Here is an 18,014-nt window from a genome sequence, read left to right as displayed (position 1 = left end):
TGGATGGATGGATGGATGGATGGATGGATGGATGGATGGATGGATGGATGGATGGATGGATGGATGGATGGATGGATGGATGGATGTGTCTTCCACTGACTGGATGTTTAGTGGATGCCAGAGGTGGGACGAAGTCACTGTCAAGTCATTCTCAAGTCATCATTCTGCAAGTCCCAAGTCAAGTCTCAAGTCAGCTTGCAAACAATTGGTGGTCATTATGACTTGAGACTTGACTTGGGACTTGCTGATTCATGACTTGATGGTGACTTCCTCTGCTTGATGCTGAATTGATGATGGATTAGGAACAGGTGTGGCTGTCAGTGAGAGAGACATGCTGTTTAGACATGTACTAAATCAGAAAATTCAAACCTTACATTCTGATTGTTTCTAGGTGGTTACATTCAAAACTCATATCACCAGCCATACCTCCATTTTACAACCTGTGGAAAGGATTTTGGTTGAATTTAGTGGCGTAAAAAACAGTTAGGAAGATGGCTGAGTGAAAGGTGTCCATGCAGTCCATGAGAGATGCACTGATTTCACCCAATCATTGAGCAAATCACAGAAATAAACCATTATTGTGTGACTGATTACCAGCAGTTGCATTCTAAAATTCAAATAAAATGGTTGAATGCAGTGCAAAAGCAGCCAAAGCAGACACTTCTGCCTTCTCTCTCTCTGTCTCTTTCAACACACGTGGTTTTAAAGTTACACACAGCTTGAAATAAGCTTGTCATGTTTATGTCTGGTGATTGTCAAAGCCACCACTACTTGTGTATTGATGTATCAAAGAAATGCACCAAGCTTATTTCCCGTCATTGTATTGATTTTAAGCTGATTGCCTGAATTATTATTAATTTTTTATTTTTAATAATTGCAGGATTTTCCTGTCCTTAATGGAGACTGCAGGTCTGACAGAGCTCCTGAAACAAGAGGGCTCGTATACGATCTTTGCACCTACAGACGATGCCTTTGATGGCCTCAGTGAAGAGGATTTTGCTCTGCTCAAGAGTCAGTGTTTCACTTCAATTAACATAAATTCATTTTAACCCATTTTTCCTTATGCCCTGGATCTAACTTTGATGCAAATTGCCCCTTATGTACAACAGGAATGAGGAGAGAATAAACTGCTTAGGTCTGCGGAATGCCCATCATGTTTGAATTTTGTTGTCACCACAGGCGATGTGAATGCTTTGAGGACCATTCTGCTGTACCACTTCAGTAACGGCATTTTCATCAATGGAGGCATGGAAGGAGGAGTTACCAATCTGCTTAAATCCATCCAGGGCAACAACCTACAAGTGATGACTGTACGTACAATCAGCCATTATTTATATGTACTTACAGGATGTAGATGTGCTAATTAGGTTTTGAAGGATTTCTATATATAGTTTTTGCATACTAATGAGGAACAAGATCTTCTGTGACCCACTACGTTGCAGAAGTAATGAATGGTAGAGCCATGATTTATGCAGTGGGTATCTCATGTGGTGTAGATGTCGTAGTATGAGTGCTGCTATGATATTTGCTTAAATGTGGATACTAAGGAGGGGACCTTCATTTTAAATTATTGGCTAATTCTTAACTGACCTTAGCAGTGACCAGTTCCAAGTTACTCTATGAGGTACTCATGTGGATTAGATGGTGTAACATTTCTGGTATTGTAACATTTTCAGAAATGTCAAAGTAACAACCTCATGTTTGAGTTTTGGCAATATCTCAACAGTGGAAAGTACACATTTATATTTTTAGTACCTAATGTATTGATGATGGTGCAATACATCTGTTGCTGTGAGGTTTCCATGCATTTGAATACTCAAGGTCAACACAATAGATAATTGATACAGGGATGAAAAATGAGGGGAAAAAAGGTTTGATTACTGAGCCAAAGAGATAGACATTTTCTAGTTGTTTACAATATGTGTTTTCATATATTGGTACTGGCATTGAGATGGGACGGGACGTTTTGTCCGATATGAGTGAAAATCAGTTATACAATATCCGGTATATTAAAGGATTATTAACCGAGTGAGAGATCTGTATGGAGAAATATCAGACCGTACGGACCTAGCGTCCCATATCCCCGTACAGCCCAAGCAAGCGAGGTCAATAATTAGTTTATTATATCGTTGTTGTATATATAAATATGCAAACTTATAGTATTGCCCGAATATGGTGCTGATGGTGTTGGGCTTGCTAACAGATGGTCCGGCCGTTAGCTGGTAAGATTTCAATCTGTGTGTTTTTTCCGATGCTGTTTAAATATTTATGGAGTATGTTCATGTTTGAGTTTGTTTTTCTAACCCTGTTTTTAGCTTCCTGGTTTGGAATGAAAATACGCATTGCAAACCGATTGTCATAGTAACTGGTCCAGATATGGGAAAATATCCAACCAGTAGAGGTGGGCGATACCGGGAATTTTGGTATTGATCCAATACCAAGTAAATACAGGCCCAGTGTCGCTGATATCGATAACAATACAGATACCGATACTTTTTCATATTTAAGCTTCATGGATCCATAGGATCCAAAAGACCTAGGATAGAATTTCGCCAAACATTGTACGTGACAACAAAATACTTTATTATCACAATCAACATTTTTGTTTAAAAAAATATCACTCAACGCAACTTAAAACAAAATCTCCAGAGGTGGAGGGCTGACAAACCAACCCTTTAAGGGTGTGCTGCTCTATGTTGTGTGACACAGCGCACTGCTGCTCTTACAGACAGAGAGTAGACTTTGATGAATCTGCGTGCACAGCAGTCAGTGCGTGCAGGAGAGAAAAAAGCTTGAGTATCGATCTTTTTACACGAGGATTGTTCAATATCAATACCAGCGTTGGTATAGATATTATCAATATTAGGATCGATACGCCCACCTCTACTGACCAGTAATCAGCCAATCAGAGCACGCGTAGGATTACAGCCATATAACAAATAATGTTTATTACATGGAAAACCATACAAAAACTTTTGCTTTTGTCCGGTGTGTGTGAATATCCAGTCCATACAGTGACGGTTTAGGAAAGTTTTATTGTGTAGTATCTAAGGGAATGTGATATTTTTTAAACTGCTATGATGCAGTCGTACTGTGCGGTGGAAAACTCATATTTACTCCATGGATACATCATGGGGAGTATGTTGCAACACAAGGGCTGCTTTAAGTTTGCACAAACCCGCATATTTATGAAAGTAGTTAAAGTAGAGCAATCTGGCACCTCATCACTATTTAGAAATAAAGTCCAGATTCACATTATGGGCACCTAATGTGGAGTAGATGTCACTTTGTATTTTTTATCTAACAGCCTGAATGTGTTGACATTTATTTTAGTGCAGTTCCAACATTATGTTCTGCACTGTAGTACCATACAAAGTCAGACATTTACCATTGTCCAGTGGCTCATGGCCACAAACGGTTAATCTGATGCCATTAATTGTCCCATGTACTGTAGGTGGCCTCATTGGTTTATTATGCTTACACAAACATCGAACATGATGTCACACCTGAATTACAATTACAGTTTTATCAGCTCTTCATGGCGGAAGGTCTACCTCACCCCAAAATGTCAGATTATAATTCAACATAAATTTTAAAAACAAGTGAATTCCCCTCTGTGAGTTACTTTAGTACACATAATTTGATAACATTACCATTGCAAAAAGATCATAGTATGCTTGAAAACTTAAATTCTTATATTATTCATTCCCAGGTAAATAACTCCATACATGTCAACTCTGTTGATGTGCCAGAGAGTGATCTGATTGCAACAAATGGTGTGATCCATGTGGTGAGGAATATTCTCTATCCTGCAGGTGAGAAAAACAGCAGCATCATATATTCATGCCATGTGAGGTACATGCTGCAAGAGTTTATCTTCTTGTAATTACTGAATTGCAGATCTTCCTGTGGGCCGTCAGGATCTTCTCGTAGTTCTGAAGAAGCTGGTTAAGTACATTCACATAAAGGTACAGAAAGATAAATTGTGCACCCTGTGTGAATTACTGCAGTTGTTGTGTGGTGCAGACATCTAATATGGTTTGTATTCTTTGTTCTCCAGTATGTTTATGGATTTAATTATGTTGAGATTCCGCTTACTTTCATCAGTAAGTCTCCGCTGTCTCACAATTATAATTATGTGCAAATTTTTGCAAAAACAAAAACTGAAGACAGTTGTATTATTTTACAGAGCGGACCGTCACCACAACCACACACCACATCGAAACAGGTAAGAATGTTTTTTAAAAAACGGGATTTGAACTGCTTTTGTTTGATCATTTGGTTATAGCTGTCTTTGAGATATTTTTGCTCAAAAGAACAAAAAATCAGCGATTGCTCTTCCAGTGAAACCCAACCTTTGTCCAACTGTGTGCACATTATCACAGTGTTGAGGCCTCACCTGTAGACCCCCTTCTTTGTTCTCCTGATTCGCGCCCCCCCCCACACTCTCTCTATTACTTAGCTGCACTTGGACCTCTGGGCGATTTTAATCAGGTTTACTGTGGAGATGAGGTAATTAGGCTGTCAAAGCACCAAACACAGACTCCACAGAGGACTCTTGGATGCTATTCATATAAACATTTCAAACACACTTCATACACCTTGGCGTATAGGGTAACATAGGAGAGAGGAAGAACCTGATTGCTCAAAGGTGATTAAGTACATCAAGGGGGCAACACAACTGACGGTCAGGATCTGTGGCACATCTTGATATAATCAGTCAAATCAATATGGAATAAGAAAATAAAATATTACACCTGATTATGTCTATTTTCCATGTTTCCTTCAACCTTGATACTGTGAAATTACAGTTGTTGATAATATCTGATGATAATACTTGAGCCAACATTGACCATCTCCAGCGCATGGTTTAAACCATACATCACAAGTGCATGTGGCGGATGTCCAACTCCACTTAACTATTTGTACAGCATGTTATCTGAGTGCGAAGTACAGCACAGGGAACAAAGGGGTTGTATTTGGTCAATTAATCATTGATGTGTTTTAGGCATAACATGAATCACACCAATCAGACTGTCATCTATTATTCCCTTTATGATCTGGGTGTGCTCGAATGGTGCATTGCTGTTTAGGCAGTTGACTCAGTAGGTGATACAAGTAAGATCAGCAGGCAAAGTGTCAAAGTGTGCAAGAGCAGCATCCACCAAAGCTCCCAGAGGTGAAACAGTTGACCATCTCCATCCCTATTCCTGTATTTCCATCCACCCAATCTTCTTCATGTGCCATCAGGCAGTGAGGGTGATCAAGTTATTATTTTTACCAGAAATTGTTAGAGTACAATATTGTCTACTGTAAAGATCTGATCAATACCAGACTTACTATATATGTTATGCAGTCCAACATTGAGAAAACTATTGATTTTAGATTAAGCAGGACAAATGTCAAACTCACATGAATGTTTAACAGAAATTACTTGTGAGAACAATAATATTTTTGTACATACCCAATCATTAACAAACTTAATATGTATTCTACATAAAACCATATTGATTTGGGGAGCAGAAGGACAAAGGTCAGGTATTTAAAGAACAGTTCTTTAAATACAGAAAATTGCTTGCAGCAACCATAACCTTTGCTGAACTTATTCGATTGTTACTAAACGTGGTATGTATGATCTGTACCCAAACATCAATGACTGTATTGATGCTAACAATATTCGTCATGGACTGTGAAATAAGGTTCTCTCACTGCACTGCCTGTGAGGGCATGAATTTAACAGTTACAGATGTATGGTACAATTATACTGTATGCTGTATAATTCTTAGTAGCTACTAAGACAGGATGAGGAATATCATTTGCATTGTAAGGAAGCATCAGCTTCGACATTTTGGGCATGTAGTATGTTTCTCTGTGCATGATCAAGCACGCAGGTCCCTGAGTGTTGAGGACCCTCGTAGCTGGAAAGGACCGAGAGGATACACACATTTCACCTAGCAGATAGATGGTTATTTTAGAGCTGTGGGAATGGGCCACTTGTCTCCCTGGGTGGTTGCCATTCAGGACCCAAGCCGGTTCTGTTGTGTTGTGAATGTGGCAAAGTGCCGCATCAGCACATGCTCTCAGACTTGACTTGCTCATCTTGCTAAAGCAACTCATTAAATTAAGATTGTAGAACAAATAAAGGTAAATTAATCAAGTCGAATTAATCTGACTTTGTCCTGAATGGATCATCTTAGATCTACAGTAGACTGATGATGGTTTAAATACTGTAGTTTTATCATTCAGATCATGAATATGGGTATAGCGGCAGGGTAACCAAAGCAGCTAAAGTATTCACATATTTGTAATGACTGCTTAAATCATTTCATATGATTTGGAAGACAAACATGAGGCTGTCTTTGATTATAAGACTGAGCCACATATCAACAGACTACAGGCTAAAGAAGGGCAGCCTTTGGATAAAAAATACACATCTGTTCACCTTCATCTCTTTACTACTGACGTAAATAATGTCATATCAAAATGCATATAATCATCACAAAATATGTGAGAAACTGAAAAATGTCCTTGACCAAAGTTTTTGTTGAAACAGACTTAAAAGATTTGTACGGTCTTAAAAGGTTATCTGTGAGCTCTGAGCCAGAAATGGAAAAGAAAATACACCAGAGCTACAGTGTGTGTTTGAGTGCATAATCCACATGTCAAAAATATTTTCAAATTTTCCATTTGTTTATCCTAGTGCACTTCCAAAATCATTCAATTATGGATCCAACATTTTTATTGTTTTTTTACATTTTTAACCAAGTTTTTCCAAAAGTATTTCAATATATAAATAACCTCATTATTTAATATAGCTTATATATAAACATCTTAACTCTTCTCTTCAGGTTCGGTGTATGTAAGTGATCTGTTTCTCCAGTTCAATCAGTTTAATTTATTTCATTTATATAGCACCAAATCACAGCAAGGTTACCTCAAGGCGCTTCACACAAGTAAGGTCTAACCTGACCAACCCCCAGAGCAACAGTGGTAAGGAAAAACTCCCTCTGAGGAAGAAACCTCAAGCAGACCAGACTCAAAGAGCCATGCTACAGACACAAATTACAAAACAACTGACAAAACGAACATACAGGAACAAAACAAACATACACCATATTCTTCGTTGATTTGTCAAAGCAGGAGCCCGGTCAGACATCACACTAACATAAATCAGCAAGAGTTTTCTCATAAAAACTCACACTTCACTGTCCATCTTTTTCAGTTTGGATACTTTAATCATATTAAAAATAGCATTTTATCATATTCAAAATCGCATTTGCAATATCACATTTGACAAGTATGTCAATCATTTCATTGGATTTAGATGTAGAGTAGGACAACATTGGAGCCACATTGTGACGTTTGCACTCATACGTAGTAATTAAAGTTGAAACTGTTTCCCGGGATAACTTATATCACAGGTGAGCTATTGGGCAATACAGTTTGTGCCTTACAGTGCAACCTAACAACAGTGTTATGGAGTCACAACAATAAAATTCATCACATTTCTCTCTTGTTCTACAACTTTTAGCAAAAACAATCCAAAATGATCCATTTCTGTGCCTATTTCTGTTGTTTCTGTTTCTACTGACACAACTTTAGAAGTGGTGAAACGTGAAATATGAAACCTCAATCACATTTTAGTCAATCAAATTACATTCAACCACTTAAAACCAAAGGGGTTCAAGGGGGGGGGGGGGTGCAGTGCACTCAAAGTAGCATTGGTGATGTTTTGATGTCTATTGTTGTTCTTGTTGTTGCTATCTTTAGGGTTGCTCATGTTACATGTATTTCCATTGCACAGTTCCCGAAGTGACTAAGGTTGTCCGAGGACCACCAACTGTTACCAAGGTTACCAGGGTCATTGAAGGGGTGGTTGAACCACAAATTACCATGGTAACAAGAGTCATCGAAACAGAACCAAAAATCACTAAGGTGGTTGTGGAGGGGGAGCCTACAGTCACCAAACTAACCAGGGTCATTGAAGGACCTTCCATTACCAAAGTCACACGAGTTATTGATGGTAAGTCACAATTTGAAACATTTGAAATTATTCCCAGTTTGCATGTAAATAAATTCATGCTCAAAGTTTAAATTAAGAAATTGATTTTTTTTTTTCCTGATATGTTTATGGTCTACAGGCACAAAGTCTGATGCAGAAGGAAGGAGGATTGTCAGTAGAGGTCAGTTGTTATTATGAAGTGCATGATGGTCTATAAGCAATTTCATATTCTAACAGCTCTTTTAACAGATGCACTTGTGCTCATATCATCATCTCCTCTCAGTTTCATCACATTTCATATCCATGCCAATCATCATGAGCCATTTATCAGACATACATTGGTTTCATGGTATGAACCAATTCATTGCCCACATACATGAAGCATTTTAACTTCAAAAGCACAGTAGCATGTCAGTATTTTTAATCACCGGCCTGCTGGGCCTTTGGGATATACAAGAGTTCTTTCTTACTTCATCATTGATTCATACTAGTGTTGACATGCTTCAAGCTCATACTTGTGTCAGGAAGTGCCTGTGTCAACTGAGAACTAAACTGGTAACCTTCTGCACAGAAGGCTCATGGTCTAATCATTGATTGACCACATACAGTAGTGTTCAGAATAATAGTAGTGCTATGTGACTTAAAAGATTAATCCAGGTTTTGAGTATATTTCTTATTGTTACATGGGAAACAAGGTACCAGTAGATTCAGTAGATTCTCACAAATCCAACAAGACCAAGCATTCAAGATATGCACACTCTTAAGGCTATGAAATTGGGGGTGTTCACAATAATAGCAGTGTGGCATTCAGTCAGTGAGTTCGTCAATTTTGTGGAACAAACAGGTGTGAATCAGGTGTCCCCTATTTAAGGATGAAGCCAGCACCTGTTGAACATGTTTTTCTCTTTGAAAGCCTGAGGAAAATTGGACGTTCCAGACATTGTTCAGAAGGACCGCATAGTTTGATTAAAAAGTTGATTGGAGAGGGGAAAACTTATACACAGGTGCAAAAAATTATAGGCTGTTCATCTACAATGATCTCCAATGCTTTGAAATGGACAAAAAAAACCCCCAAAAAAAACAGAGACACATGGAAGAAAACAGAAAACAACCATCAAAATGGATAGAAGAATAACCAGAATGGCAAAGGCTCACCCATTGATCAGCTCCAGGATGATCAAAGACAGTCTGGAGTTACCTGTAAGTGCTGTGACAGTTAGAAGACGCCTGTGTGAAGCTAATTTATTTACAAGAATCCCCCGCAAAGTCCCTCTGTTAAATAAAAGACATGTGCAGAAGAGGTTACAATTTGCCAAAGAACACATCAACTGGCCTAAAGAGAAATGGAGGAATATTTTGTGGACTGATGAGAGTAAAATTGTTCTTTTTGGGTCCAAGGGCCGCAGACAGTTTGTGAGACGACCCCAAACTCTGAATTCAAGCCACAGTTCACAGTGAAGACAGTGAAGCATGGTGGTGCAAGCATCATGATATGGGCATGTTTCTCCTACTATGGTGTTGGGCCTATATATCGCATACCAGGTATCATGGATCAGTTTGGATATGTCAAAATAATTGAAGAGGTCATGTTGCCTTATGCTGAAGAGGACGTGCCCTTGAAATGGGTGTTTCAACAAGACAATGACCCCAAGCACACTAGTAAACGAGCAAAATCTTGGTTCCAAACCAACAAAGTTAATGCCTCGCAGATGTGAAGAAATCATGAAAAACTGTGGTTATACAACTAAATACTAGTTTAGTGATTCACAGGATTGCTAAAAAAAGCAGTTTGAACATAATAGTTTTGAGTTTGTAGCGTCAACAGCAGATGCTACTATTATTGTGAACACCCCCTTTTCTACTTTTTTTTACTAATAGCCCAATTTCATAGCCTTAAGAGTGTGCATATCATGAACGCTTGGTCTTGTTGGATTTATGAGAATCTACTGAATCTTCTGTTTCCCATGTAACAATAAGAAATATACTCAAAACCTGGATTAATCTTTTTAGTCACATAGCACTACTATTACTCTGAACACTACTGTAGGACTTGGCACAGTCTCAAATTTCCATTCCAACTTTCATGCATGCTAAAGTGTTTTTTATGGTTACTTTATGTATAACAGCAAAACTGAATGATCCACAATAGAAGCTATTGAACAGAAACCATTATCAGGATATTTATAGATTTAACTGCCCAGTTTAATTTGCTCTGAGTGAGCTTCATAATACCCCTAAAAGTCATATTGGAACAAATTTTCAACACTCAGTTCCTCATAATGACTAAATAAAGATCAATAGTGATGTATAGGGGAGGTGATGGCCTTGGGTGTAGCGTGATATGATTGTTAGCTATGTGTCAAGAGGTAGACTTTTTTCCATTTTACAGCAAAGTCTGGCAGGTGAGAACATTTTAATACTATTCTAATGTCCGTGGTGCACCATGATTACACGTATGTGTGTCCATATCATCTCTCAATCCATCTGACTTCATCTCTCCATCATAGTTCTTGTTTCTCGTCAGTTGCGATGTGTGCACATTTGTGTGTACTTTGTGTTGGTGGTGGCAGAGGGTGTAAGTACCTGTCAGTTTGTCCGTTTTGTCAGTCAGTGCAGTTGCTAAGTCATTAAATGACTTTCAACACCCTTCTCCGCTGCCGGTCTGAAGGTGGAGCTGGAAAAACGGCGGTGAACGAGCCTCATATTATTGAGGGTAGGGCCTTCTCACATGAACTCTCTGCAGGATCTTTTTGATTTTCAAACGTGTGTTGTTGCATTGAAATGATTATTTATTGTTCTCATCAAGCTGGAAAAAATATGTATTTTTAAAATATCCATGCATTGGTTTTTCATGGTTTTATTTTCTAAATATGCAGGCCCAGACTTTTCAAAGATCACCACCATCCATGGCAACCCAAATCTGATCGAGGAGGAATCTGAGAGGATTAGTGGTATCATTAAAGGTTAATATTACTGACTACAGAATTGTAAAAAAATAAATAAATAAATAGTGTTGCTGTGCAAGTATTTGACTGTTTTGTCACTCTGTTTCACAGCGGGAGGTAAACCGGCTTCTGCCAGGCAACCTCCAGGTAAGATCACTGTTATTTGTTGATTTTATTTTATTTATTTATTTTTACATCAAGACAGATGTTGGACAGCAGTGAAAACAGACTGCCAAAAATCACATCATCACTGCTGGAAAAAGAAGCAGAAGTCAATTGTCTAATGGCAAGTTGAGATTTTCCATTATCTACCTTAGACTCAAGCTGTTTTCTCATATGAACTCTGGACAGTGTCTGTAAAATCAGGCACGGACATTATCCAGAGTTGTTCTTTTGTGCGTAAAGCACACAACAGGAGATTGTTCAAGTCAGACGCATACTTAACTACTGGAAATACTTGTCTGTCAGTACAGTTACTGTCACAGTTACTATCCACTGCATAGTTCCTGCTGACTCACTTAATAATAATAATAATAATAATAATAATAATAATAATAATAATAATAATAATAATAATACATTCCACATATAGCCTTTCAAAAAACTCATTTTTTTTTAATTTTGAAACACCATTTTTCTAGAAAATGGTGCAATTTGGTCCCCCAGACCCCCCAACTCAATATTGCTCCCCCAACTTTAAAAAGGGTTCTCACTCCCAGGTGTGATCTAAGGTATACATGATTTAGACCTGGTTTGACTACACTTTAGAAATTTGGTGATTGCCTTAATAAAAAAGAACATAACAATGTGTGTGTGTGTGTGTGTGTGTGGGGGGGGGGGGGGGGGGGGGGCTTCAATATGGCTAGTACCTAGGGCCCAGAATTTGGTGCTACACCCCTGGACAGATGTAAATTACCAAGATCTTCCGACCTTCAAATGCTCATACGTTTCTTCATATGTGACACAGAAAAATATTTAAACACCATTTTGAAGGTCTCTATAGGCTCTTTCCAGCCACACCATTTCTATTACAATTCCTTTAACTTTAATTTTTTTTTTTTTATCACATACCTACTTTTATAAAATCTACATGGTGGATCCTTGATCTTTGGACATAAATAGAAATAAACAAAATCTGTAGTTTTTGTCAAAAATATTTATTTTCAGACATTTTGGCATGAATGTCACTCTATACCTCTGAGCTCCACATCAGCGCAGGACGTCTCATTTTGGGAAGAAAAAAACGTTTTGATCGATTGCAGTTTATTGTTTGTATTATAACATTTAAAAAGATGTAATTTGATTTAAAGTATTTAAATCAAAAGATTTAAAGTCATTTGATTTAAAGCTTTGAAGTTATTAATTCTGACTGGACTCTAACTTTCTAACTTGACTCAGAGCCACGTAGCATTTGGAGCTGTGCCAATGGAACGGAAGACGATTCTCATTTCTTTCTTGCAACAAGACAGGACTCCCAGTTAGTGACTTTAATCCGCACAAAAGTGACTCACGATTGACATTTGCAATCAACACATGTCCATATAGAGGGGGTTCAGGGGGTTCAACCGACCCCCCCCCCCCCCCCCCCCCCCAGGAGAATTCTGCTGATTTTTTTCTGATCTGGATATCAATGTTATGTATTTTCTTTTCATTGATAATAAGCAACAAGCACTAACTGTTACACAGCTATTATCACACACCCTCAAGTTTCAATTTCCTCTGCCAGAGTAATCCCTTAAGTGATGAAAGGGGAAACTGCTAGATAAACTTTTCCCATGGGGGTTGAGAATTTTTGCTCCCTGGTCCCTGTCCTCCTCTGATATCAAACAGATTAGTAGGCTTGTAAATACCCATGTAGACACACAATTACACTTGTCTGGTTTGTAAAAACATGTTTGTATGTATAAGCTGAGAAATAAAGGGAGCTTCTCCTTCCTGTTGTAAATACTGTAAAGGTGCAAATATTCGCGTGGGATTTATTATGCGAATTTCGCGAGTTAAACAAGTTCGCCAAATTAAATACCGCTATTTTAATACATAACGTACATATGCGTACATATTCATAATGTAAACGTGAATATTAATACCGCTAAATACGGGGTCTGTTAGAAAACTATCTGACCTTTTTATTTTTTGCAAAACTATATGGATTTATCCATATAGTATATTTAAGCTTACAGTTAGGGCTGGGGGGTTCCCATGATGCTCTGTGTGTTTCTTTCTCTTTTTGCTCTGTATGCACCACTCTGCATTTAATCATTAGTGATTGATCTCTGCTCCCCTCCACAGCATGTCTTTTTCCTGATTCTCTCCCTCAGCCCCAACCAGTCCCAGCAGAAGACTGCCCCTCCCTGAGCCTGGTTCTGCTGGAGGTTTCTTCCTGTTAAAAGGGAGTTTTTCCTTCCCACTGTCGCCAAGTGCTTGCTCACAGGGGGTCGTTTTGACTGTTGGGGTTTTTCCGTAATTATTGTATGGCTTTGCCTTGCAATATAAAGCGCCTTGGGGCAACTGTTTGTTGTGATTTGGCGCTATATAAATAAAATTGATTTGATTTGATTTGAATCATGTGCGCTTGCATCAGCCAAGCTTGGACCTTCGTGCGCATGTGTGAGTTTTTTCATGACGCAACTGACAGGCAGGTATAAAGTTTGCATTAATGTTATCTTGGTTGTTCCTGGGTGGTTCTTATGGCAACTGATCCAATCCCAAGCAAGGACTATTTGTATATAAAAATGTATTTCCTAAAATGATACATTTTGGGTTTCAAATGAAATTTATGTAGCTTTTTACCCCTTGAAACCCTCAAAAAGCTTCTGCTTCAGGGGGGATTTGCCCCCCTGAGCCCCCCACGAGGGCGTTGCCCCTCGACCCCACCGGGGGCCCTGCGGCCCACTGGACCCCCAACTCAAGGATTTGGACCCCTCCATTCACATTCCTATATACGGCCCTGCAACATGCAATCAATGTAGAGAAATGATCATTTTCAACACAAACAACCTCAAAAACAACGGCTGCTCTGAAGGACCGATAAGGGAAATGTTAAGCAAAAAGGCTATTGATGTCGGTGGATCGAATCATTTCTTAACAGTTCTCGAAAAGAACCGGTTCCCGATACCCAACCATAATCAGGATGAAAATTCCCTTGGTAGATAGCAAGGATGGCATTTCAGCAGTAAAAATTCCACATCTGGTGAACAGTGCGTATGGACAGTCTGTACATCTCCACACCACGAGTTGTTGATAAGCACACACACACGTCCCCCTTTACCCTTACCAGAAGCTGCGGTCTGGTCCCCTCAGTGTATGGAGTGAGTCTGTAGCTGCATGGTGGAAAAATAGACCACAGCACTCTCTAATTTCTCACTGTGTTTTCATCCTGGCTCGTAGTTCATCCAGTTTGTTTTCTAGGGACCGCACATTGGCTAGCAGGAGGCTAGGTAGCAGTAGCATCTTTGCACTGAAGAGAAATCCAAAAACACAAAAAATAACAAAAAGCAACAGGGATTCAAAAGTGGCACAAACAAACACATATGCCATGGGCGGGCGCTATGTTACTATTCAGTTCAACTGATTTGGACGTAGTACAGTGTCTTAGCGATTAGCCCCATTTACTCACAGGAAGAAGGTCCTGAGATCACTTCCCACCTGGTCTTTTCTGTGTGAAATTTGCATGTTCTCCCCATGTTTGCATGGGTTCCCTCCAGCTTCCTCCCACTTCCAAAGACATGCAGGTTAGGTGGATTGGAACCTTTAAATTGACCATATGGGTGAGTATGTTTGTCTGTCTATAATTTGCCCTGCGATAGACTGGCGCCCTGTCCTGGGGGTACCCCGCCTTTCACCCTGTGACTGCTGGGATAGGCTCCAGCACCCCATGACCCTTGCCTGATCAAAGCAGTTTTAGACAATGAATGACTGCACAATTTAAACATTTACACTCTGACATACAGTTTGTCTGGATAACATCTAGACAAATTCAGGTTTGTAGGTCTTTGCATGAACAAGACTTCAGTCTGCCTCATCAGTACATTCCTTTCTGGTGTATGTTTGTCTATGCACCTCCATTTTTTAAAATTCTTCCATTTCCTCTTCCTCAGCTGGTATGAGGAGGAAACCAAGGCTGGTCAGACGCCACCACAAGCCGAGGCAGTGAACACAGCAGAGAGTAAACGGGGTTAGGCTCACCGCAGAGACTGAATGCATCTCTAAGGCTCCTGGTAGAGTGCTGGAGAACTGAAAACCTGTGGACCAGCAGGACGAGACCAAATCAGTCTAGCTTTTTCTTTGACCAAACCACCAATTGGAATGATAATTAATATTCCATCTGGACCATATGTGATAGGCATGACGTGTTTAACAATGCAAAGAAATTAGAAGTAGACTAAATGAAATTAATGTAAGTATGCAAGAAAGTAAGAGACACTTGTGTAAACGGAGGTGAAAGGTGATATATATTCTATTGCGGAAGTTTTATAAAATGTTTTATTTTTCATAAACAAACAGCTTGGGAACATTTCTCTATGCTTTTTTATGGTGCTCGCATTCTCTTCAAAGGATGCATTTTACTGAATAAGAAAAAACAGCATCAGTATTAGATACTGTACCATCCTCTCAGTTGTCAAATAAAAATTTTAAATACAATTTTTCACCTATTTTTATTAAATCCTCACAATTTCCATGTTTGTTATTCTGATTTTTTTACATTATAAAATCAGACAGTTTGATGTTGAATATAAGCTTGACTTCTTATACAACTGGGCTTGTCAGGTAAATAAATACGTGAATAAAATATTCAGAGTTGTTTTATTTATTCATTCATTTCAGGTTCTAAAACTACCAATATGTCATGATTTTTGCTATACTACTTGGCCTAAGTAATACTGAATTTATTATGGGTCAATTAACTAAAACATGGGTGCGTTGCATTCAAACCATTGAATGTGCATCAGTTAAATGTTGCTGAAAATTGTACTGTCACTGGATTAGTGTCTGCATGAAGGTGTGTTACATATTAAAGTAGATAACAATGTTGTAGTAGTGTAACAAAACTGTTAGTGTAACAAAACTGTTTTTCACCAGTGTATGCACCATGGAATCAGACATTTCTCAAGAATTACCTTCAATATTATAAGAAAAAATGTTTCAATAAGAGGTTCCACCATTCCCCACTTGTTTTTGAATGAATTATTAATTAAATTTATGAATTATTTATTCATTGCATGAATTCCACAGGATTCCATTCTACTATTAATTATGGTGCAAATACTGTATTTCTTTAGATTGGATTGCGTATTTACACGTTTGAGTGATGCAAGAGTTTCATATACATCCAAACATCTAGAAAAATATCCTGTGTAGAAATGAGCAGGCTATATTAGCAGGCTAAAACAAATGAGGTAAGTTGACCAATACATTAGTTTACTGTACAGTGCATGGTACTGTACTTGCCTCCCAAACAGAGGCAACCATGTTCCATTCTTCTTGTAAAGCTGAAGTTGCTTTGGAAAACTCAAATCAACATGTCGTTCCAAAACCTCCTATGGTGGTGACTCCAAGCAAAATGGAAGAAGCCCAATAAAATGTTATTAAATTGTCTTCTGCATTTTTTTTTATATAGAATTAGTTTGGCAAACACTGTTGTTTACTGTAGTTTAACAATGAGACGGTACTCTAATTTTGCTACAGTAACAAGCTGTTGTATGTTACAGAAAGCACACTGTAGAACAACAGCATAATGATGCATCTGTTGGTGCCAGTAGTTTACTGTATGTTATCAGGTAAACTTTTGTATACCTTTATCGTTTGCTTGTTTCACCTCTGGCACCTGATGGATTTGACCTTTTATTTGTTTGTGTTGTCCATCTATGTTTATTTAGCACTCCAGAATAAACCAAGCGACAACCATTGAGGCCATCAGATGAAGCCAAGCCTTGATTGGCTACTTTAGGCTGGCTCAAAAACAGAACACTTTCCTGTAGGACTCCGTGTTAAAATATCCAAATTTAGAACAGAAATAAACATGTTTACAGCCTGGTACAAAAACAGTTGGTCTCTATAGATAGCTTCCTACTCCATGACAACTGTACGGGGTGAATTTTTGTCTAACATCTTAGTTTAAGATGTTTTTAGCCATAAAGTTCTGTAAATTTGGGGGCGCGGTTGCTTTGAGTGACAGCGGCTGAGCCCAGTGTTTCCGTGTGGCTAGTTGTGGAGGCTGTGTTTGTTGTACGGCTTGTCTGGTGAAACATCCTAACAGATCACTGAAGATGTCTTTGTTGCAATATTCATGCTAAGTGAAGTTCTTGGCAGATTTTTTTGTTGTACACTAGTGGCGTTCGCACTTTTACAAGCTATCAGTAGCTTCATCTGTTAGATACGCGTAATGCACGATTACTGACTACGTTTACATTCCGTTAATATTCGGGTTAAGGTCAATATTCTGGTTTCTGAATCATTAGGAATAACCCGTTTACACGCTTAAGCAGACAGAGTTACTCCTGTATACATGGTCATTGGGATCATTTGGAATATCCACACCTAAACAGCGACGCACATCTTCCACCGGTGCTTGATTTGGTCTGGCGTTCGTGCAAATCCTGCTTCATGTAAAACCCCTCACTACACACTTTTCTCAAACAGGCGTTAACATTTTTCTCAGTTTTCTCTCCTGCGGGCTGCCTCCGCATCAAAACAGCGAGCGTAGTCTCTGGACCTGTTGCCAGATTTGGCGCAGCTCCGCACAGCAGAGAGGGTGGCGGTGTGAGTGGCCCACTGCAGCGTTTACCGAGCCCGTAGACATGGTAACCGCATTGGAGGCAGAGCAATCGCGGTGATATGCCGACGGGTGCCGCGACCGGCCCGCCTGATAAGGACGCAGAACACAATGCGCTGTTTATCTCTGCTTCTGTGGTGTCTGGTGGGTTGCGCGCGCCACATACAAGTAGTTGCCATAGTTGCGGATAGGACATGCAGAGAACACAAAATAATGTTCCTTTCTATGGGGATATCCTGATGCGCGTTTATATGACCTGATATTCGGGTTAGAAAAGGAGTAACCCAGGGGTATT

General features: G+C 39.0%; 1 protein-coding gene across 2 annotated transcripts in view; it reads left to right on the top strand.

The window, feature by feature from the left end:
• The window catches only part of LOC117517303 (periostin-like), a 52,579-nt gene extending 36,843 nt beyond the window's left edge, over positions 1-15,736 (top strand). The window contains exons 12-23 of one of the 2 annotated variants that reach the window (XM_034178281.1): positions 881-1,011; positions 1,180-1,310; positions 3,713-3,815; positions 3,901-3,968; positions 4,061-4,106; positions 4,190-4,228; positions 7,805-8,023; positions 8,142-8,183; positions 10,671-10,715; positions 10,879-10,965; positions 11,059-11,094; positions 15,045-15,736. In XM_034178281.1, coding sequence (XP_034034172.1) covers positions 881-1,011; positions 1,180-1,310; positions 3,713-3,815; positions 3,901-3,968; positions 4,061-4,106; positions 4,190-4,228; positions 7,805-8,023; positions 8,142-8,183; positions 10,671-10,715; positions 10,879-10,965; positions 11,059-11,094; positions 15,045-15,100 — 1,003 coding nt within the window. In that variant the 3' untranslated portion in view covers positions 15,101-15,736. The remainder of the gene's footprint in view (positions 1-880; positions 1,012-1,179; positions 1,311-3,712; positions 3,816-3,900; positions 3,969-4,060; positions 4,107-4,189; positions 4,229-7,804; positions 8,024-8,141; positions 8,184-10,670; positions 10,716-10,878; positions 10,966-11,058; positions 11,095-15,044) is intronic. The other variant, XM_034178282.1, reaches the window with a different exon arrangement.
• Positions 15,737-18,014: the final 2,278 nt, after the last annotated feature.

Source organism: Thalassophryne amazonica, chromosome 9, assembly GCF_902500255.1.
Source record: "Thalassophryne amazonica chromosome 9, fThaAma1.1, whole genome shotgun sequence".
Classification (NCBI taxonomy): Eukaryota; Metazoa; Chordata; class Actinopteri; order Batrachoidiformes; family Batrachoididae; genus Thalassophryne; species Thalassophryne amazonica.
The sequence above is the reverse complement of the archived record's forward strand: the minus strand, read 5'-3'. Positions and strand labels throughout refer to the sequence as shown.